Source organism: Oncorhynchus gorbuscha, linkage group LG22 (assembly GCF_021184085.1).
Source record: "Oncorhynchus gorbuscha isolate QuinsamMale2020 ecotype Even-year linkage group LG22, OgorEven_v1.0, whole genome shotgun sequence".
Lineage (NCBI taxonomy): Eukaryota > Metazoa > Chordata > Actinopteri > Salmoniformes > Salmonidae > Oncorhynchus > Oncorhynchus gorbuscha.
This window is the reverse complement of record NC_060194.1, coordinates 27248518-27272230: the sequence shown is the minus strand read 5'-3', so window position 1 is coordinate 27272230 and position 23713 is coordinate 27248518. Positions and strand designations below refer to the sequence as shown.

Sequence of the window (23713 nt, the reverse complement as noted above, 5' to 3'; positions counted from 1 at the left end):
CCGTAGGTCTTCGGGCATGGCCGTTTCCCCTCGATCTGAAATCACACTACTTATTTTATTCCCCCCTGTGCACTGAGTTCCAAAACGGCTGGAGTCCGCGTTTGGATGTGTTTAATATGAAACGTTTCTGTGCAATATGTATGTTTAATATAGTCTAACCACACGAGTTCAAGACCTTTGCCATAACCTTGTTGCAGAGTAAAATCTTGATTATAAACTGGGTGGTTCGAGTCCTGAATCCTGATTGGCTAATATCCGGGGTAGTTCAGACCATATACCATGGGTATGACAAAACATTTATTTGTACTGCTCTAATTACGTTGGCAACCAATACCAAAAAGGGACCTTGGGGGTTTGTGATATATGGCCAATATACCAAGGCTAAGGGCTGTGTCCAGGCACTCGCATTTCGTCGAGTTTAAGAACAGCCCTTAGCCATGGTTTATTGGCCATATACCACACCCCCTCGGGCCTTATTGCTTAATTATACAAAGGGTGGTTCGTGCCCTGAATGCTGATTGGCTGACACCCTTGGTATATCAGACCATATACCACCTATATGGCAAAACCTGTATTTTTAGTTCTCTAATTATGTTGGTAACCAGTTTATAATAGCAATAAGGCACCTGGGGGGGGGGTGTATGGCCAATATACCACGGCTAAGGGCTGTGTCCAGGCACTCTTCAATGCGTCATTCTAAGAACAGCCCTTAGCCGTGGTATATTGGCCATACACCACACCCCCTTATGCCTTATTGCTTAAATATAACATGTGTCTTGATTTGGGCCTTGAATATGCTACATGCGGTACCAAGATAGACCTATGTTCAGCTGTGGGCACTGGATTAACTTGAAAGTATTTTACATATAGAAAACATTGTGGTGTAATAGGTCATTATATGTTTTTACGTAAATAATCTAAATACAAAAAAAGCTGGATGCCTATTTAGGGACCAACGTTCGACCTTGAACTTTAATGAGACATTGTGAGTTTCAGAGAAGAGGCAATGGCGTGGGTGGGGTATTATTATTTTTTATCTCTAAGACCTCGAGCCTTTCACTAGTTTGACTGTCAGGTCGAGCTTGCGTCTATATGGACTCTTAATTAGAAACAGATGGCGCTTTGAGATCGGGCATTGTAACCAACTGTGAGCTGAAACACAGCAGTTTTTGAGCTGACTGAGTCGGTCACCCAGCCACACAGGTGCACAGTCTCCAGGGCCGCAGTAGGACGCCACGGTGTTCCCCCCTCTTCCCTCACCCATCCCTAGTTACCACAGCCACAAAGTCGTAATTATGGATAAACCCCACCCATTTTCGACTATTTCTATTCTTACATTTGAGCCATTTAACAGAAGCTCTTATCCAGAGCGACTTACCGGAGCAATTAGGGTTAAGTGACTTGCTCAACAGAACATCAACAGATTATTCACATAGTCAGCTCGAGGATTCAAACCAGCAACCTTTTGGTTACTGGTCCATCGCTTTTAACTGCTAGGCTAAATCTGATTATAAACCTAACCCAAATCTTAACCCTAACGGGGTTTAAGACCGTGTTTGGGTAACACTCCTAGACAATTTGGACTTTGTGGCTGTGTTAACTAGCGACAACCCTGCCCGCTTGCTCGGGGTAAAATGGAAATGAATATGGGTTGAGTTATTCTGGAAAAGTGCGCACAGTCCATGGTGGCGTGTGACACCACTGTTTCAGGGGCATGGTAAAAGTGAGGAATGCGGTTAAACGAGTCTCCTTTGACCCATTTGTTTCGTTTATAGTGCTGTTTGGAAATGGTATCAGTTTGATTTAATCATGCGAGGCTACTTAACACGAAAACGCGATTAAAAGCAGCTCTATTGACAAGCCCCATCGAACAATAACTAATAGGCACCTCTTCAATTATTCGTGAAATCCAATACATTTGATATTTTTAAATCCCAGCCATTTCCTTTAGATTCGAATTTATCAATGTTAAAAAATCTGATTAGCACAATAGTTAAGACTATCATCAGCCTATTATTATGTTGTTGTTATTGCAACATATGATTTGTTGTTGTTTTATATTTTTTATAAAGGCAAGCTATCATTGTTATCCGCGAATATAATGTTGTTTAATATTTGTAAAAAACAAATGTAGGCCTATATACTGTTTCACTGTGGAGCGTACAAGGCTGACAGAATGCGTTAGTTAGTAGGCTATTTAAATTTACGATGGTCCATATTTTGTTAAGTTCTCGTACATTTTTATTTTAGTGTTGGTTAAATACATGTTCGTTTTTAGGATAGTGTGTAAAATAAGCTATTTTAGTGTTTTAATTCGTATTAGAGAAATAATAATGGTTAAGAGCGAGCTGATTTTACCGATCTCCTGTGCGGGTCCATTGAGTTGAGCTCTTCTGGGCCCCAGGCTTTGGCACGTGACAGTAGAACACAGAGCAAATAGCACGCGCGGTGATCCCACTGTAGTTGTTCCTATACTTTCCCAGTTCATAAAGTTTACTTTTTAAACTTTTTATGATTGACTTCTAAGGGAACTTGCTTTGTTAAAATACATATTTTAACAAGCGAAGTTAGTCCCTGATCGTTTGTCAGTAATCTTGTTAGTTAGCTGTTCTGCTGCACACATGGAAATCTTAAATTATGTTTATCAGTTGGTGATTGACGAATTATTTGTTAACAGGTTATACTTTATATTCTCTTTAAAACCTCCTGGTGTCAATGGGTCTCTTCCTGATACATTTAACTGAAAATGGCATCGAAGTTATGCGAATCTCAACCAAGTAGGCTAGTTCAAATTCGAAATGACTTGTTTAACACGTTACTGGATGTAATTGTACCTTTCTCTAGCCTAGGTAACATTATGGCACATACGGCATTGTTACAAAGGCGACAAAAACCAAGAGAATTAAATGTATTTTCCATTGAGTGATGCTTGTGTGTGAGGACCCGGGAAGTCTAATGCTTATAAATAGGCTATAGTCTATAGCCTACTACACTCGCATGGTAATTTATCAATCATCAGTAAATCAACCATGAAGTAGGTGAAGTTCAGGACTATTGCATTTGAATATATGTATCTCCATTAATGTTAAATCATGTCCAACCAGGGATCAGAAATATATATTATCTATTTTTAGTCTAATTCTGTTTACTTAAAAAAACGGATATTGAAATCGTGTTTTTTTTTACTATTAAATATCATATGAATGTAGAACACTGTTGCTTTGTTTTGTGTATTTAAGCCAAAACAATGTGGGAGAGAGTGTGAGAAGGGATGGATGCGTGCTGAAGTGCATGCGAAGCTGTCAATTTTCAGGAATGTAGCGGAACCTTTCAGGAAAATGAGAGAATATTTAGGGGACAGTGAAGTCAGAGAGGAGAAAGTGTATAGAAAAACGTCGTTTTGCCAAATGTACAATGTGAAAGCAGGTATATAGCGTTACTCGTGCAGGCTTTCAAAACAATAGGCCTAGCTAAATGCCAAAATCAATACATTTTCATAGAGGCCTTAAAAATGAAGAAAACAGGTAATTGTTATCTGTAAAGAAAATAAAGTAGGCCTATTTCTCAATACACAACTCACAATGAGTCACGCACACACATTTAAGTAATAACATCAATATAAATAGTCATATCTCATTGTAATAGCCTAATAGTAGTAGGAGACGTAATAGTATTAGTAGTTGTTGTTGTAGTTGTAGTAGTAATGGTGGTAGTAGTAGGCTGGTAGTAGTAGTAGTAGTTGTTTTGTAGTAGTCCTAGTAGTAGTAGGCTAGTATAGCTAAAGACTTAGTCCTACTGTTATTTGTCCTAGGACCTAGACAAAATATTTGTGTGGGACCGGTTTGTATGCTATTCTGTAATCTGTAGATACTTTTAGGAATTGTGTAAAATACTACTATGGCACATTTTGATCTTGAATTTCGCCAGATCTATAGGCTATTTGTGGATGTGTTCGTCGCAGTTCACGTTCCAACTGCGCAGTAGGGTCCAAGAATAGAAAGCTAGAAATGATGTTTTGTATAGTCAAGAGTGTTGCTATGTACCCACACAGCACAGTCTCTTTCTCCTGCCTTGCCTTGCTTTCCCTTTGCGGTATTGTTGATGGTGCTCCGGCGGCGGACATCCTCCCCATTGACCCGCGTCTCCTTCTCTACCTTTTCCGTCCCATGATAAGGGATTCCAGTTCTCTGATTGAATTTGATTCCTTCCTGACCTGGCCAGTTCTGCGAGGGTGCCATCAATCTTGGGACTAACACGACGTTTGTTTATTACTTGGGAAAGGATCTAATTAGTTTGATGAGGTTGATTACAACTATTCGACCGTGGGGGAGAATGGGGCCTACAGAACTGCATTCCATCGTTTTTCAATACGCCAAAGTGTTGCTCAATTAAACACAATTATTTTTCTAACAGTTTATTTTTGGTCTCCACTATGATTCTGTTGTCATTGTTATTGTGATTCATAATCTGTAATTATGGGTATAGTTATTATTTTTGGATTGTGGCTATTATTCAGCTTGTTCCTACTATCTTTAGGCCTATTTGTTATTATATTTGCCTGCAACTAGTATAGGCTACTACTATAGGCCTAGCTATTATTATGAATATTTTTGTTTAGTTGTTTTTGTTTAAGTTGTTTATATTGTGAAAGGAAATAGCCTATCTATAGCTATTATAACTCATTTTGGTAATGTTGTTATCGGCCCACACGATCAGCTAAACTGTAGGCCGTATACATACTAAAAAAGTCAATTGTTTTATTCATAGAAACCTCCAGGCCTATGTTTGTGCCCAGAGGATGCACGAGACGCTGCCATGCTCATACAATCATATCCCGTTTGACCCAGTCGCCCCGAGGGACTCCTTGATAACAGTTATTTATGCACAACAACAGCAAAAAAAAAAAAAACGATTCATACAACTCATCCGCTTGAATAGAACATCAAGTCAACCAATGTCGTTATATTGAGATTAGGCTATAGCCCAAAGTTAACAGTGGAATAACAGAGCGCTTAACAGAACCTATAGCAGTAGAAGTTCTAAATAAATGTAAAGTGCTTTGTTGACCCTATCCAGGCAATTAGCAGCTAAATTAACCACGGTAATCACTACCAACCGCCTCTTATTTGAAAACATCGTATAGCCTATACATGTTCGTACTGTGAAAACACCCTTTGCCTCTGATAACCTTTTGCGATATAGCCCAGTATGTTGTTTTGCAATTGAAATAAAATAAATATTTGTCACATGCTTCGTAGACAACCGGTGTAGACTCGCAGTGTAATGTTTACTTACGGGTCCTTTTCCATCAACGGAGAGTTAAAGATAAGATACAACATTCTATAAAACATAGAAATAGTGACACAGTGAACGAATAAAAATAATGACGAGAAATAACATATCCATATATAGGAAGTAGAAAAATAACATGGCTATTTACAGAGAGTACCATTACCGAGTCGATGTGCTAGGGGTACGAGGTAGTTGAGGTAGCTATGTACTTACTGTACATGTAGGTACATGGATATAATGTGCCTTATTAGAAATGTTTTAAAAAATGACTGTTTATTATTATAATAGTTATTATATTGTTATAATAATTAGTGGATTGTTTTATTTTAATCCTGGAACTTGACAATATGGTATATATTTTACGCAAGGTATAGGCCTACTTTACGCACAGGCCTAATTTAGGCACAGGCCTACATTACGCACAGGTCTACCGTCACACCTGGAAACAAGACAGTCGGCCTATGTATGTCCATTTAATTGACAAAACCGTAAATAACTGAAGATGTAATGTATAAGAGTATTCAACTGGAGGGATAGAAGTTTACGATAAATATAGTGATTTTACGCACGACATGGCTATACGCTCCCATGTTTCCAATCATGGCAAATACACCAAATTCATCGAATTTTCTTCAACCATACATCATATCATGCTGTCCCCAAAGATTTAAACTTAGGCAGTGGAACATGTTTTTGTAATTGTTTAATGTGACAACAGAGGAAATATGTCAATTCACTAACCAGTTGAGGCAAACCAGCTGTCTGAATTGTTTTTTTCTTATCTTCAAATTTACCCTAACCTGCCATTTTCAATATTTACACATTTCTAGATTTCTAAAGAAGATGCAAATTAGGAAAGAGCCTTGTGAATGTTTTCAATTAAAAATACAAAAACTGTAATTCAATAAAAATGCATATAGGCTACTGCTTGGTGCACGCGCTTTACGATGAGTTCAGCTCTCATCTACCTAATAGAGATGCATTGTCAAGTTGGAGTCAAAATGATCGCTGTCCCCAAACCTCGTGTGGCTACATCTTGGGTAAATCTTTGGTATGCATGGTATGATATTAAGTAAGCGTTGGAATGTGCCTGTAAACACACGTGGCTATTCAAATCAAGTCAGTTTTGCTGTGCGGACTGCTAGCATGCATCGACTAACTGTTATGAGGCCAGAGGGCCCCAGGTCAAGATGCTGCCAGACCATTTGTGTCTGACAAGAGGAGAGCTGTGTCCCTTTAAATATGAAGTAAAACAATCAACTAGGTGCGCTGCTACTTCAAGTCATCAAAACACATACGGGCAATTTATTTGTAGGCTATATGCAGTTGACCTCTTGGAGAACAGGACGTACTATTCAATCACAACTGACTGTAGCGAGTTGCATTAAAATTCAACCTTTAGAAAATACATAAATACATGTATTCCTAATCTAGAAACATTCCATGATAATTTAGGCAATTATTTATTATTTAACTCGATTTAGATTTTGTTATCAGGCAACACTTATTTTTTTAGACTATAATTATTTCGGAGATTGGGACTCGTCTGGCCATAGACCTAGCCTAAACGAACCGACCCAACTCCGTGATTAGAATTATATTTTTTTCTGTGGACATTTACAGTGAGGATGGTAATCTAACCTGTCTTTGAAAAAATACTGATTTAAGATTTTTCAATTACTGCTGCTGATCCCACGTCGATACTTTCGAATCAGGGTGCAGTATGGCCTATATAGCATATATATATAACTATCAACTAAACTCGTACGCAGTTAAATCCTTGATCCATAATTGGTTGCCAAACAGTAGCCCTAACACACAATCGATTTAAGGATTATATACGTGTTTCCATTATTATTTGCTTGCATCCATAAGCAAGGACATTAGACCATTAACCTACACCATTTTCAGTGTTGAGAATGTCATAGTCTATAAGAAATCAAGCGTAGCTTTAACTCAAATAAAATGTCAATTTATTAAACAAACAATGAAATTCCTTCAGAATACTTGTCAACAAAAGGAGAAACTTTGAAAGAGTAGGACGATATACAGGTTCCGCTTTTTATAATGAAACATATTCGGACAATTAAGGCAATTCAATTTAGAAACACGTTTTGGTGTTTGGTCCATAATATCCGGCTACAGTTTAGAAATAAATTACTATATGCAATTTACACGTTATAGCATGTCCATGAAAGACTGGCATATCTTTAGCATATCTTTTAAACATTTCACAAAAGCGAGAAGAGACTTACGTGTTATTTGCAGTAACACTGTTCTTTACAAACCAAGATCATTTCTTTTTTTTCTGTCCTTTTCTGTTCGTTTTAGTCCATCGTTTGGGGCAGGTGGTGGGGGAAACGACTCGAGTTATTGTTATGAAAAACATCAATACAATAAACTTTGGTCAGAACTTGCTGCAGTCATATACGTAAGCTCCCGGTGTGCGGTAGATGGCTTGGCTAGAGGGAAAGGACATTTGACAGCTGTTATTCCCGTTCACTGGAGAATTATTCAAGCCAATTCTTTGAGATTCGAATATCTCGCGCACGGAGTGGAAGTTCTGCTGCTGGGTGGGGTAGGTCGCCCCGAGGTGGCCCAGGTCCCCGGCCTGGTTGAGGTACCATGAGGGAAGCCGCCCTTGGTGGGGATGGTGGCCCTCCTGCGCAGAGTTTGGATTGCCCTGGGCCAGAGAGGAGGAGGTTGTAGTGATGGAGTAATCTGGCAACGTTTCATCCACGGTGGTAGTAGGAACTAGGTGGCTAGATCTATCCCCAGCGTATAAACTCATTGCTTGCATATTACAATGGTAGGACGCATTCGAGGTAGTGGAGATAGAGTTTTGGTTACAGGGTGAGCTATAGACTGACGTCTGGTTCGGTGAATAGTTTAGGGACAAAGACGGTGTTATACCTGTCCTGGATGAGGCGAGGAGGGATGGGGCAAGCTCTGTGGCACCCTGTGGGGACCCCCGGAGGGAAGTCATGATGTTGTCCACACTGAAGCCCTGTGCCTGGGCCTGGCTGTGGTGGTGCTGCTGCTGCTCGGAGCTCTCCATGCCAATGGATCTGTTGGACGGGATGCTGTGGGGGCTGCCACCACTGGACATGCTGCTGCTGCTGCTGCCGGGGCTCTCGACTTTGGGCACGGTGCTCAGGGAGGGCGAGGCGGTCTGTGGGGGTGTAGCGTTCCCGTTCTCGGTCTTAATATCCTGAATCCTGACAGGCTGTGAGCCCTGCATTGGCTGCTCCGTGTCCCGGCCCTGTCTAGACGGCGTCTCCTTAGCACCCCGGTCATCCTTGTCTTTCATTGCGTCTTTCTTCTTGAATCGTCGCCTCCTCCTCAAGAAGCTGCCGTTCTCGAACATGTTGTATGAGTCCGGGTCCAGGGTCCAGTAGCTCCCCTTGCCAGGCTTTTTGTCATCACGGGGAACTTTGACAAAACACTCGTTGAGAGAGAGGTTGTGCCTGATGCTGTTCTGCCAGCCCTGCTTGTTGTCTCGGTAGAACGGGAACCTCTCCATGATAAACTGATAAATCCCATTCAGGGTCACCTTCTTGTCAGGCGAGTTCTGGATCGCCATAGTAATGAGCGCAATGTAACTGTACGGCGGTTTTACCATATCTTTCGGCTGGGGCTGCGGGGTATATGGTCCATAGGCTCGCGCCATACTGGCCGGGTACTGGTCGTGGGCCGCGTGAGAGTACATACTCATAGGGGCCGGCATCCCGGTGTATCCTCCACCAGCAGCGGCCCGGTAGTAGCTTTGGTCGCTACTAATGTAAGGCACGACGCCCAGAGAGTTGGGACTCGAGACGGAGTAGCGCGCCTGCATGTCTTCTTCTACCCACAGCTCAACTATGCTCCTGCGTAAAACGAACTTCCCAATGTATGCAGCGGGAGAGCTCCACTTTTTCCTTCTGAAAAGCTGAGGTGCTCAAAGCAGGAGTTCCTGTCCTGTCACTTGAAAAATGATAATATCAGGAACGCGCTGTACCGTGTCTTAATAGGTATAAGCGGTTTCCACCTCTGTGTGCTGAGGCGCACATGGAAAAACGTCTGAACTTTGGGCATCCGTCACTACAGAATACTTTTTCGGAGTTAATTTCTTTCCCCCTTTTTGCTGCGAGTAAAGCTCCTCCCCAAAATAATCCGAGGCGCCCAATTGGAGGTCAGGTAGTACAGAGAGAGCAGCAATGAATATCCTGGCCACACACACGACTTTAGAAAAAGAGAGGAGGTGTTGGTAACTCCCAGTCCCTTCCAGCCAAAGACACAAGACTCCAGGCGTGAGCGCGCTGCCTGCTCACGTACACAATCAGATTATGAACTAAATTTGTTACTGAAGAATATTTCCAAACATGAGCAAACACATTAGAGAAACCAACAGGTGGAAGGATAAATAATGAATTACCAATGTATTTAGTAAATTCTGAAAATATTGTCTGGTGGCCTAATAGGCTGCACTTACACAGACAGTCCCAAATCAATGACCAGAATTGGACTGCCTGTGTAGGCACCCGAATTATGATTGTTTTTTTGGTTTATTTCCAAGAGTTGGTCTTTTGACCAATCAGCGCTGAAAAAGATCTGATGTGAAAAGTTCTGATGTGATTGATCAAAAGACCAATTAGTGGGGAAAAAAGATCAGAATTGGGCTGCCTTTGTAAACGAAGCCATATAGGCCTACATTTAGATTAAGACAGTTCGTGTGACCTTAATTGGCACATTCATTAATGTGCTATTACAATCAAGTTTAAAAAATAGTTTTCATTCAGAATGTGCTTACATGTTGCTATTCATTTTGAAATAATTGGACAACAAAAAGTCCTCTATCACCTCAGTTTGGGTGAATCACTCAATTGCAAGCTTAACTTGCCGCACATCTGTTTTCAAATAAGCAATACATACGCGTTAGGAGGCGGCAATAACCCCAAGTGTTTGCTTCCTGCCGTTTAGTGTCCTAATACCAAGCTTTATTAAGGCAGTCTGTTAGTAAAAAGTCTCAATCAACACGCGCGGTCGGATCAAAGCTCCACGGAGTGCTCCTCATCCCGTGCAGTGGGCGGTATGTGAGATCTCATTACGACAGAATTAAAGCTGGGTTTGGCCAGAGAAAGAGTCAAGGTGCGAAAGTTTGCTCTAAGTGAGAAGCAGATTAAATAGAGGAACCAAATGGGGTGGTCAAACAGCTAACATGTGTCATTCTTGTGGTCAAAAGGTGTGACTACTAACGGAATAATTGCATTATAATGTAGCTTAGACAAGATAAACTATATAGGCCTACCGTTAGTTTTTGTTGCATGGGAAAGCCTCTTATCTATTAGCTCAGACAACTAACTAAAATCAAACAGATTGTATCAAGTTGAATGTCTAACACGCTTATGACCCGTTGTATTGTATTTATCTATGCTGCTAAACGTGGACACCATGACATTCAGTTGCAAATATATTTTTAGGTTGCCAATTTTATTACTAAAATAAAACATATTCACTCAAAATTATCCCACGGACACACTATTCAAAATAAAATTGTCGGCCTATCAGAAATTATTATGGATGATCAGGTTTGCATTATATATAAACAATTATATTAATTATATAGAATTGATATAAGTGATATTATCGTTTTGATATTAATTACGCCTACACTATTAGAAAACACGCTTCTTAGATGGCACCCCTAAAGGTTCTATAAAGAACCCCTTTGTAAGGTTCTTTGATCAGAACCCCAGGGGTTCTTCTTCACTGAACTAAAATGTGTGTATTTAAAAAAAATATTTGTATTGATAGGTATTACTGCACTGTTGGAGCTAGAAACACAAGCATTTTGCTGCACTTTAGAAAACAGCTACAAATCTGTGTATGTGATCAATAAACTTTCAGTTGATTTGAAATGTGGTTCCATATAGAACCCCTGAGTTCCATACAGGGTTCTATATGGAAACAATCTCGGTTCTATATAGAACCTTAAGCAAGCATCGAACCCTTTTTGGTTCTATGCAGAACCTTTTTTCCTAAGTGTAATATTTCTTCATGCATACCTAGCTATTTTGTATTAATAAATTAGGCATATTTGCCAGAGATATGAGCCCACGCTCAGCAACAATATCTATTTTTTTTCATTGTGGATATATTTCATGCAATTAAGTGATTCCATAGTTCTTAAAATTTGCCAATAAACGAATGCAAACTACACAAACGTGTATCGGTCCGACAGTCGTAGTGAATGCCTGTGGACAAAGGCTATATCATTTAGGATGAATAAAATGCTCCCCTACAGCTGCTCTTTTGCCACACATGTTAACTTTCTAGAGAATAAACACAGGAGGCGAAAACATGAAATTGTTAATGGTCATTGTGAGGCTAAATTACGGCCTCAATATCGCCCTAATCCCTTACAGGTCGTCTTGATTAAATGGCTGTGCACTGGCGCTCCATCGGTTTCTTCTTACAGGGACCCGGGCATGAACTTTTTCCACTGCCCGGGGCTGTTTACACAATTCCCAACGTGTCTCTTACTTAACCCCATGCTTTTGCCCACCCAGTACCCCATTCCTCTGAACCATGCATTTAGTAGATATACTACTACTCAAGTAGGCCCAGGCGATATGTTATTTATTTGTGATATCACTGAAGCTATGAATCGGCTACAGTAGTTTGAATTCATGTAGAGGAACAATTATCGACAACATATAAATTCATCTGTTTTAACAAATACAAAATATTATAGCGAAGCTCAACATCTTAGAAGCATTACTGGGATTGTATAGCCCTACTTTGCGTGTCATCAGTAGGTCAGGGTAGTTGGTTAGTTTTGTTGTGTCATGCTACACTTTTTGGGGTTTATATCGACTCCCTGAAAAGTATGTGGAATAAGTCCACCACGTAATTTTAAAAATTTTACTATGCAAGTCAGTTAAGAACAAATTCTTATTTTCAATGAACAGTGGATTAACTGCCTGTTCAGGGGAGGAACGACAGACTTGTACCTTGTAAACTCGGGGATTCGAACTTGCAACCTTTCGGTTACTAGTCCAACGCTCTAACCACTAGGCTACCCAAAATTGTGTGGCAGGGCTGAATAATGTTTTGGTATGGCTCATTGGCTTTCCAGTATGGGTTATGGATTGGAGCTAATTTTGCATTGATGGTGTGCAATTAGCGCCCCCTGGCGATCAATACGGGACCTATCAGTCACATAGCTCTAGGTATTTGCACATTTGAGTTTATTGTAAGAGTGACATAGACTGGAATGTTAACTTGCGAACTTGAAGGGGGGGGGATTAGGTAAATGTTTTTCAATATTACATTATTAACCTATCATCATTAATATAATATTTTATTATATTATTTTATTATATTATTATTAATATTTGTTTTATTTACAATGTAAATTAAATGGTTCGGACCTGCCCCCAAACCAGGCTCGAACTGTACTTGCTAGCAGTGAATTGCGAGTGAGGAGTGCCGGTAGAGCATCCCTAAGAAAAATCTGGTTTCCAAAAATGAAAAGAAAGGAAAGAAAGACATGAGAGAGAAAAGAAAGTGTCACCCAATTTTTCACAAAGATAGGTGGGTGTAGTCCATGAGTGGTGGTGATTAGCATAGTCCATAGTGAAATAGGCTACTTTTACTCCCCAAACATTAGTTGCTTAATAATATCGTCACAGAAAATTCTGAGTGTTTACGTTTCAATTTGTAAGTCGCTCTGGATAAGAGCGTCTGCTAAATGACTTAAATGTAAATGTAAATGTTTCACTCCTCTTTTAGCCGACATTTAATCAATGGAGGCAAACTTACTAAATTGGTTATCCTTGCCCTTCCCTGGTGCCAGGCCAAACAGATGCAGCTTCAGGCTCACCAGCCCTGTCTCCCCATCCCCACCCCCCTGAACCAGCCCTGTCTCCCCATCCCCATATCCCTGAACCAGCCCTGTCTCCCCATCCCCATGCCCCTGAACCAGCCCTGTCTCCCCATCCCCATGCCCCTGAACCAGCCCTGTCTCCCCATCCCCATACCCCTGAACCAGCCCTGTCTCCCCATCCCCATGCCCCTGAACCAGCCCTGTCTCCCCATCCCCATGCCCCTGAACAAGCCCTGTCTCCCCATCCCCATGCCCCTGAACCAGCCCTGTCTCCCCATCCCCATACCCCTGAACCAGCCCTGTCTCCCCATCCCCATGCCCCTGAACCAGCCCTGTCTCCCCATCCCCATACCCCTGAACCAGCCCTGTCTCCCCATGCCCCTGAACCAGCCCTGTCTCCCCATCCCCATGCCCCTGAACCAGCCCTGTCTCCCCATGCCCCTGAACCAGCCCTGTCTCCCCATCCACATAACCCTGATCCATCCCTGTCTCCCCATGCCCCTGAACCAGCCCTGTCTCCCCATGCCCCTGAACCAGCCCTGTCTCCCCATCCACATAACCCTGAACCAGCCCTGTCTCCCCATGCACATACCCCTGAACCATCCCTGTCTCCCCATCCACATACCCCTGAACCAGCCCTGTCTTCCCATCCCCATGCCCCTGAACCAGCCCTGTCTCCCCATCCCCATGCCCCTGAACCAGCCCTGTCTCCCCATCCACATACCCCTGAACCATCCCTGTCTCCCCATCCACATACCCCTGAACCACCCCTGTCTTCCCATCCCCATGCCCCTGAACCAGCCCTGTCTCCCCATCCCCATGCCCCTGAACCAGCCCTGTCTCCCCAACCACATACCCCTGAACCAGCCCTGTCTCCCCAACCACATACCCCTGAACCAGCCCTGTCTCCCCATCCACAAACCCCTGAACCAGCCCTACTCCCAACTGAAGAAGGAGGTGAGCAGCATTGTGTTGAATGACATGTCAGTTGGCATAATTGCAGGTACTGCAATGCATTGAAGACAGGAATGTGATTCTCCAGTCAAGAAAAATCTCACTTGACACAGAGGCAGCCAATATCAGAGCCGTAAAGGAAGAGATGGAGGCTCTTAGAGATGGATGGGAGTCTCTCCTGTCTGAGAAAACACTGATTGCAACGCAAATGGATGTTGCACCTCAATTTAGCAAGGAACACAGAGGAAAAGGAAGAGATTCCATGATGAGACCTCTCAAGAGGAGACAGCTCAGGACAGTGCAGCAATGGTGTTTCAGAACACAGTGTTTTTTACTGCTATGGACAACATCATAAGTGACTTGGACACTAGGTTCCACACCACTGCAATGGCTAATTGACATCATTTGTGTCATTTGGAGGTGTACCTGTAGATGTATTTCTGGGCCTACCTTCACACTCAGTGCCTCTTTGTTTGACATCATGGGAAAATCAAAAGAAATCAGCCAAGACCTCAGAATTTTTTTTGTAGACCTCCACAAGTCTGGTTCATGCATGGGAGCAATTTCCAAATGCCTGAAGGTACCACGTTCATCTGTGCAAACAATAGTACGCAAGTATAAACACCATGGGAACACGCAGTGGTCATATCGCTCAGGAAGGAGACTCGTTCTGTCTCCTAGAGATTAACGTACTTTGGTGTGAAATGTGCAAATCATTCCCAGAACAACAGCAAACGACCTTGTAAAGATGTTGGAGGAAACAGGTACAAAAGTATCTACATCCATAGTGAAACGAGTCCTATATCGACATAACCTGAAAAGCCGCTCAGCAAGGAAGAAGCCACTGCTCCAAAACCACTATAAAAAAGCCAGACTACGGTTTGCAGCTGCACATGGGGACAAAGGTTGTACTTTTTGGAGAAATGTTCTAGGTTCTGATGAAACAAAAATAGAACTGTTTGGCCACCATGAACATTGTTATGTTTGGAGGAAAAAGGTGGATGCTTGCAAGCCGAAAAACACCATCCCAACGTGAAGCATGGGGGTGGCAGCATCATGTTGTGGGGGTGCTTTGCTGCAGGAGGGACTGGTGCACTTCACAAAATAGATGGCTCATATGGAAGAACAATTATGTGGATATATTGAAGCAACATCTCAAGACATCAGTTAGGAAGTTAAAGCTTGGTCGCAAAGGGTCTTCCAAATGGACAATGACCCCAAGCATAATTCCAAAGTTGTGGCAAAATGGCTTAAAGACAACAAAGTCAAGGTACTGGAGTGGCCATCACAATGACCTGACCTCAATCCTATAGAAAATATGTGGGCAGAACTGAAAAAGCATGTGCGAGCAAGGGGGCCTACAAACCTAACTCAGTTACACCAGCTCTGTCAGGAGGAATGGGCCAAAATTCACCCCACTTATTATGGGAAGCTTGTGGAAGGCTACCCGAAATGTTTGACTCAAGTTAAACAATTTAAAGACAATGCTACCAAATACTAATTGAGTGTATGTAAACGTCTGACCCACTGGGAATGTGATGAAAGAAATTAAAGCTGAAATAAATAATTCCCTCTACTATTATTCTGACATTTCACATTCTTAAAATAAAGTGGTGATCCTAACTGACCTAAAACAGGGAATTCTTACTTGGATTAAATGTCAGGAATTGTGAAAAACTGAGTTTAAATATATTTGGCTTAAGTGTATGTAAACTTCCGACTTCAACTGTATGCTGTGGCTAAGAAAGTAATACTATGTGTATGTTGTGTAGTAAGCTGTTAGTAGCCCATGTGCCTCACCCTAATAATTTGGTCCCTTTCCCCCTAATAACTTAGTCTACTGTTCTGACTTGGTGGTGCACATGTTGCATATAGACTGTTTTAGAGAAATGTCATCATCAAATATTGTATGAGCTTTCATTGTCTGCTTATAACCCCCCCTAGTTTATCACACAGTTCTGACTTGGTGTACAGGGAGAATACTGTAAGAACGGCACACGTTCTGAATTCTGTCGCTGTACATTTCAAAAGTGCTGAACAAATAGTTATGTTGTCTACGTCCGTCCTAGTTCGCTCATTAACGTCTTAATCGGAGTTACTGCCTCTTATCCGCTTGTCATCCCCTTATGCCACACTTGTTTAAGCAAGTCAGCCACATCAGCTATGTTTTTTAAAGGCAGTAAATGAGGCTGAATGAACTATTTCACTTTCAGGCAAGGCTCCGCTGATAGCCAGGTGTAGCAGTGGTAAGGATTCACTCCATGGTACTGAAAAGAAAGCTCTGCTGTTGGGACAGATTTATGTAGGCCCTAACAGTTTGTGGGCACCATTTGTCACTGTTATACTGCAATTAATGCATTGTTTAGTGTGATTGTTGTGTAGTTTGCCCCACCAAGATTTACATTCAAAAATTACCACTGGACATGAGTAAGGTCTTTAACCAGATCAACACTAGCAAGGTCGCGGGGCTGGACGGCATTCCAGAATACGTTCTCAGAGCATGCGCAGACAAGCTGGCAGGCATCTTGATGGTCATTTTAAACCTCTCCTTGTCCCAGTCTGCAATCCCCACATGTCTTAAACTGACCACCATCATTCCTGTTCCCAAGAACTCTATGGCTTCTTGCCATAATGACTACCGCCCTGTAGCACTCACATCTGTAATCACAAAGTGGTTTGAAAGGCTGGTTATGGTACACATACACTCCATCATCCCACACACCCTAGACCCACTCCAATTTGCGTACTGCCCCATCCACGTCGATGGGGCTCCAGTACCTCAGTGTCCAAATCACTAAGGACTTAAAATGGTCCACACACACTCGCACAGTCCTCAGGAGGTTGAAAAGGTTTGGCATGGGCCCTCATATCCTAGAAAGGTTATACAGCTACACCATTGAGAGCATCTTGACTGGCTGCACCACTGTTTGGTATGGCAACAGCACTGCCCTTGATTGCGTGGCTCTACAGAGGGTGGTGTGGACAGCCCAGTACATAACTGGGGCCGAGCTCCCTGCCATCCTAACTATCTCTCAGAGTCTCACAATAGAAATATAAGTTATTGCAAATGTCAAATTTGCAATAACTTTCAGGTTAAGTTCATTCCGAATGTTTAAGGTTAGGGTTAAGTGTAGGCATTAACTCTGAAATCTTACGGTTAGGCATTAACTCCAAATGGTTAAGGTAAGGGCTAACGCCTCGATCACACTGACCAACTGGCAAGTGTCTTCACTGACATTTTCAACCTCATCCTGTTCGAGTCTGTAATACCAACATGTTTTAAGCAGACCACCATAGTCCCTGTGCCCAAGAACACTGTGGTAACATGCCTAAATGACGACCGACCCGTAGCACTCACGTCTGTAGCCATGAGGTGCTTTGAAAGGCTGGTCATGGCTCACATCAACACCATTATCCCAGAAACCCTAGACCCACTCCAATTTGCATACTGCCCTAACAGATCCACAGATGATGCAATCTCTATTGTACTCCACACTGCCCTTTCCCACCTGGACAAAAGCAACACCTATGTGAGAATGCTATTCATTGATTACAGCTCTGCGTTCAACGCCATAGTGCCCTCAAAGCTCATAAATAAGCTAAGGACCCTGGGCCTAAACACCCCCCTCTGCAACTGGATCCTGGACTTCCTGACAGGCAGCCCCCAGGTGGTAAGGGTAGGTAATATCACATCCGCCACGCTGATCCTCAACACAGGGGCCCCTCAGGAGTGCGTGCTCAGTCCCCTCCTGTACTCCCTGTTCACTCATGCCTGCATAGCCAGGCACGACTCCAACACCATCATTAAGTTTGCAGATGACATAAGTGTTTGGCCTGATCACCGACAACGACGAGACAGCCTATAGGGAGAAGGTCAGAGACCTGGCTGTGTGGTGTTAGGACAACAAACACAACAAAGGAGATGATTGTGGACTACAGGAAAAAGAGGACCGAGCACGACCCCATTCTCATCAACAGGGCTGTAGTGGATCAGTTTGAGAGCTTCAAGTTCCTTGGTGTCCACATCATCAACAAACTAACATGGTCCAAACACACCAAGACAGTCGTGAAGAGGGCACAACAAACCTATTCCCCCTCAGGAGACTGAAATGATTTGGCATGGGTCCTCAGATCGTCAAAAGGTTCTACAGCTGCACCAAGGCACTACAGAGGACAGTGCGTATGGCCCAGTCTACTACACCTGTTATATTCAGCGCATGTGACTAATAACCTTTGATTTGATCTTGCATTTTGGTACACCAGAAGTACATTCATTTCCAATGGAACACTGCGTTTGCCTTGCAGAATTACATAGGCAGTTGCAGTGCGTTCTGTGTGGTACATACGTTGGATTTATCGAACGTATTCATCACATTGTATACATAAACGACTTGACAGAAATTGTAACAGAAGGTGAATGTTGAACTTTTGTTGCACACACTTCCAGATGATGCTGCGTACCATTTTGTGCAATGATGCTGTAGGTGTGATTGAGGCATAAGGTTTTGGATAGGCTTAAAACTCAAAACTAAAAAATGACTTTCTTTCGTTGGATTTGAACTTGCAACCTTTGGAAGTTTAGGCATTATCTCCTAAATATTAAGATTAGGCATTAACTCCAAATTGTTAAGGTAAGGGTTAAGGTTTGGGATAGTCTTAAAGCAGAAATAAAAAAAATACTGTATATTGCTGGATTTGAACTTGCAAACTTTGGAATCAGAGGCAAATGCTTATCACAAGTGACCTGGTTGGCCATCCAGGATCTCTATAGCAGGCGATGTGAATTGTCGCCGTAGCTTTAAATCTCAGCAGTGTTTTTTGTTTTTGTTGCTTGACTGCACTGAGCCACCAGAGGTCCAGGCAAGAAGCAACTCCCCAGGGAATTACCCCGAAGTTATCCAACCCACTTCTTTAATGACTCAATTTTTGTCCTAAATTTGCTGACAACCATCCGACAATAACCTCATAAAATATACCAGACATAGCCTATTACTGTACTCTTATTACGTTTATTTCAGTGTGGGTAAATGTCAAGGGCTGTCTTTGGCAGAAGTTTTAGTTGGGCTCTTGGAATTTGGCTTTGCTGCTGATTGGGCTGTTTCAAAGAATTGACGCTACTGCCCCCATGTGTTTCATGTCCATATTATATTTAAACTTAGCTGATTTTTTCGTTTTGGCAATAACTAAATAACACAATGGAGGACACAGTGGTGATTTTACCATGTAAATCTTGGTGGGGCAAACTCCCCAATATGTTTTTTAGACACATGCCAGTAAAGCCATTACAGAACACAACACTGAACATTACATTAATTTCACTCTAACAGTGACAAATATAACCACAAACTGTTAGGACCTATATAAAGCTGTCCCAACAGCAGAGCTTTCTTTTCTGCACCATGGAGTGAATCCTTACCACTGCTACACCTGGCTATCAGTGGAGCCTTGTCTGGAAGCAAAACAGTTCATTCAGCCTCATTTACTGCCTTTAAAAAACATAGCTGATGTGGCTGACTTGCTTAAACAAATGTGGTTTCTAATGACAAATGAGATGTTCAAACTATGGCATGAGGGGACAACGAGTGGATAAGAGTCAATCCGTAATTTCGATTAAGACATTAACCAGCGAGCTAGGACGGACGTCGTCAACATAACTCATTTGTTCAGCACTTTTGTAGTGTACAGCGACAGAATTCAGAACATGTGCAATTCTGACAGTATTCTCCCTGTACACCAAGTCAGAACCGTAGGATAAATAAAGGGGGCGTGTGCGCAGACAATGAAAGCTCTTACAATATTCGATGATGACGTTTATCTAAAACATGTGCACCAGCAACAGCTAACATCTTACTAAACAACAAATACAATTAGTATTATTTTCTTAGCTACAGTATACATATCTCCCTGGCATATTGCGTTATTTATGCAGCAGCATACAATACATTTTTGGACTCACCTTGTTGTGCTCACTTGAACAGGAAGCTGGTGCAGTGGTCCTTCGTGGGCAAATTTTGTCATCAAAGTCTGTCATTCTCTGGATTCTTGGTGCTTTCAAAACAATTGGGAACTCTGAAAAAAACAAGGTTGAATCATAACGTCAGTGATCTTCAGGTCGGAGCTCTAGAAAGAGGCCAGAGTACCCGACTTGGAATTCCGAGTGCAAAACAGGCAATCATTTATCTGATTTTATTATTATTTTAGCTGAACAGGTGGGGCTCTGCCACCTGAATGATGGGTCGCCACCAGGAGGACATAAAAAAAACTTTAGTGATAGCCTAATAATTGATATCCCATTAGAGCAGCATATTTAGTTACCTCAAAAGAGTAGTTTGTTGATTGATGGCAGATGTTGCTCACTGGAAAATATCAAGCTCCCTTCTGACCCGGCGAGGTCACCTGACCTTTAAACATGTTTACTAATAACGTCATATACAAACTATCCCTTTAACAGAAGTCCAACAGCAGATTCTGATAATCATACTAGATCACATACATTTGACTGACTAGCCATATATAGTGAACAAAAATATAAATGCAACATGCAACAATTTCAAGGAATTTACTGAGGTACAGCTCATATAAAGAAATGAGTCAATTCAAATGAATTGATTAGGCCCAAATCTATGGTTTTCACATGACTGGGCAGGGGTGCAGCTATGTTGGGCTGGGAGGGAATAGGCCCACCCACTTGGCAGCCAAGACCATCCACTGGGGAGCCAGGACCAACCAATCAGAATGAGTTTTTCCTCCAAACTTGAGACATCTGAGGCATTGTGTTGTCTGACAAAACTGCACATTTTAAAGTGACCTTTTATTCTCCCCAGCACAAGTGCACCCGTGTGTAATGATCATGCTGTTTAATAAATTATTGATTTGCTCCACCTGTTAGGTAGATGGATTATCTTGGCAAAGGAGAAAAGCTCACTAACAGGGATGTAAACACATTTGTGCAAAGAATTGAAGAAAAATCATTTCAGGGAATTATTCTTTCAGCTCATGAAACATAGAACCCACATTTTACATGTTGTGTTCATATTTTAGTTCAGTGTAGCTTCCAGTGTTGAACACCTAGTTCCTCTTATTTATCACAAATTGTGGCAAGTGTTTGAGTCCCATATGAGTTTATTTCCCCTTTGAAATGTAGAACTGCATTTACTGTGTTAGTGTGTTGAGAAGTGAAGTGCAGCCAAATACTTGAAAATGAAGATTTAGAATTAGTTTAATACAGAACTATGTCTTTCTTGAGCCTTTCGGCCAAAGACATTGCTGTGGCCTAATAGTCATCACCTAAATGTAGGCTTCCAAAGTTTTATATGCATTTTTATAATCATCTACTTTGTCACATATGGAAATACAAAGCTTGCCCCAAGGGGGCTTCTGACTAACTGTTGTCTCTGGGCCGTGTCTGGGGTTTACCGCCTTAGTGAATCACTCCACCAATTAGTGATTGTAGTAAGGGGTAAATTACAGCTATTTGACATGACCACGACTGTCTTCAACGTATAAACGTACATGTGTAATCCTCCTACATTTGTATTGCTGCGAAAGCTTATGAATGTGTGTGAAACTGACAGGCAAAAGCTTATATTCGAAAACATGCCTTTTTAATTTTGTCTGCAATGTAGCCTAGTCAAGGATGCATCATACAATAGCCTATTGGGACACTACATTTTACAGACCGATTGGAACAAAAGCAAACCTTGAATTTGGAGGTTTTAAATATCTCTCTGGTTGACCTATGAAATGCCACAGGTTGGTAGATATAAAGTCTAAGATATTTGATAGGCTGATGCAGAATTTGTTGCAAGAAATAATCACTGTCAGCTGGTGAGCATAGGGCTAATGTGTGCCAGGTTACTGACAGGACCATCTACAATGTAGCGTTCTATCATGTGCAACTATGTCGACTATTGTAATTGGCTGAAGGACATTTTGAAACTGAGGCCCAGGTTAAACTTAAGCTTTTCTAATGTTCGCATGTAAACCCCATCAGGTTTAGTTGTATCAATATAAACACATTTTTGATCAACTTCCACGTTGCGGTTGCTGTTTCACTTGAGGAATCTTACCTTAGTATTGAGCAACACGCAGCCACAACCCCTAATGAAATCAATCAAATTCAATCAAATGTATTTATAAAGCCCTTTTTACAACGGCCTATGTCACAAAGTGCTAGCCAGCCTAAAACCCCAAACAGCAAGCAATGCAGATATAGAAGCACGGTGACTAGGAAAAACTCCCAAGAAAGGCAGGAACCTAGGAAGAAACCTAGTGAGGAACCAGGCTCAGGTAGTAATGTATCTATGAAAATAATGCCTTTATCCTGCAGAAAATAGTCTTTAAAATAGAGTCAGGGCATCATTGCCAGGTGATGGCTGACCATCAGAGCAAAGTGGATAATAATTGGAATTACCCAGCCACAGCTGAACCAATAGATGTCCTAGTCAAAGATTTCTTTATTTTCTAAAGCAAAGTAGCCTTTCTGAAACGTTAAGCAATCACCCTCCAGAATCCAGTTTTTAAGAGCCCTGTCTTGTCTCAAGTGGGAATGGGCAGGCTGAATTCTGAATCTATCCATCATCAATCATACATAACACCAATCTTTTCATAATGAGGCATGATTAAGGCAGCTGGACTGCTTTTTGCCTAACAAAAACCCTCAGAAGTTTTGGGTTAATAGACTTATGATGGATTGTGAATCATAAAGATATGTAGTGGTGTTGCTAGTAGTTTCTGGTGGTGGTTGTTATTGTTGTCGAGGGAATATTAGACAGCATTGAAAGTAGTAGTGAAAGCCAGGTTGAACAACACAGTCTATACGTATTACATAACCTGGAAAATATCCCACTTATTTCACCTTTTATTTCTTCATCAGAGAGATACGCTGCTCTTCTATGGCAAGGATGTAGGCCTGTGGCAAAGAGGTGGGGATTCAGACATCTAATGGAACATTCACCTATACCTGGGAGGACTAGGGGGCCATGCCATCAGGTGATGAGTTCCACAGGAGTCCTATGGATAGAGGTAGGCCTGTGTGACTGTAAATGCTTATTGTGTAAGGGACCCACCAATTGGAAGTAGCCTATGGATTGTGAGAGAGATACATACAGTGCCTTGCAAAAGTATTCATGCACCTTGGCATTTTGTTGCATTACAACCTGTAATTTATTATTTTATTTTTTATTTTTTGGGGGGGGATTTCATGTAATGGACAAACACAAAATAGTCCAAATTGGTGAAGTGAAATGAAAAGAATTACTTGTGTGAAAAAAAAGTGGTGCCTTGATATGTACAACAAACCTGCCAATAAAGGGCCGCCCACCCAAATTCAATTTATGGAAGAGTGGCCAGAAAAAAGCCATTGTTTAACTTCTTGGATATAGGGGGCGCTCTTTTAATTTATGGATAATAAAACATTCCCATTTTAAACAATATATTTTGTCACGAAAAGATGCTCGACTATGCATATAATAGTAGCTTTGGAAAGAAAACACTCTGACGTTTCCAAAACTGCAAAGATATTGTCTGTGAGTGCCACAGAACTAATGCTACAGGCGAAACCAAGATGAAATTTCATACAGGTGCCCCAGATTTTAAATG

The 23713-nt window shown here is 41.8% G+C and overlaps 1 protein-coding gene across 1 annotated transcript; it reads right to left on the bottom strand.

Annotated features, from left to right (window-relative positions):
• Positions 1-7248: 7248 nt before the first annotated feature.
• On the bottom strand, positions 7249-9459 carry LOC124009777 (forkhead box C1-A-like). Its single transcript, XM_046321932.1, has one exon. It carries the CDS (start codon positions 9125-9127, stop codon positions 7700-7702), a length of 1428 nt encoding a protein of 475 aa, XP_046177888.1. The 5' UTR covers positions 9128-9459; the 3' UTR covers positions 7249-7699.
• Between the last annotated feature and the right edge of the window lie 14254 nt (positions 9460-23713).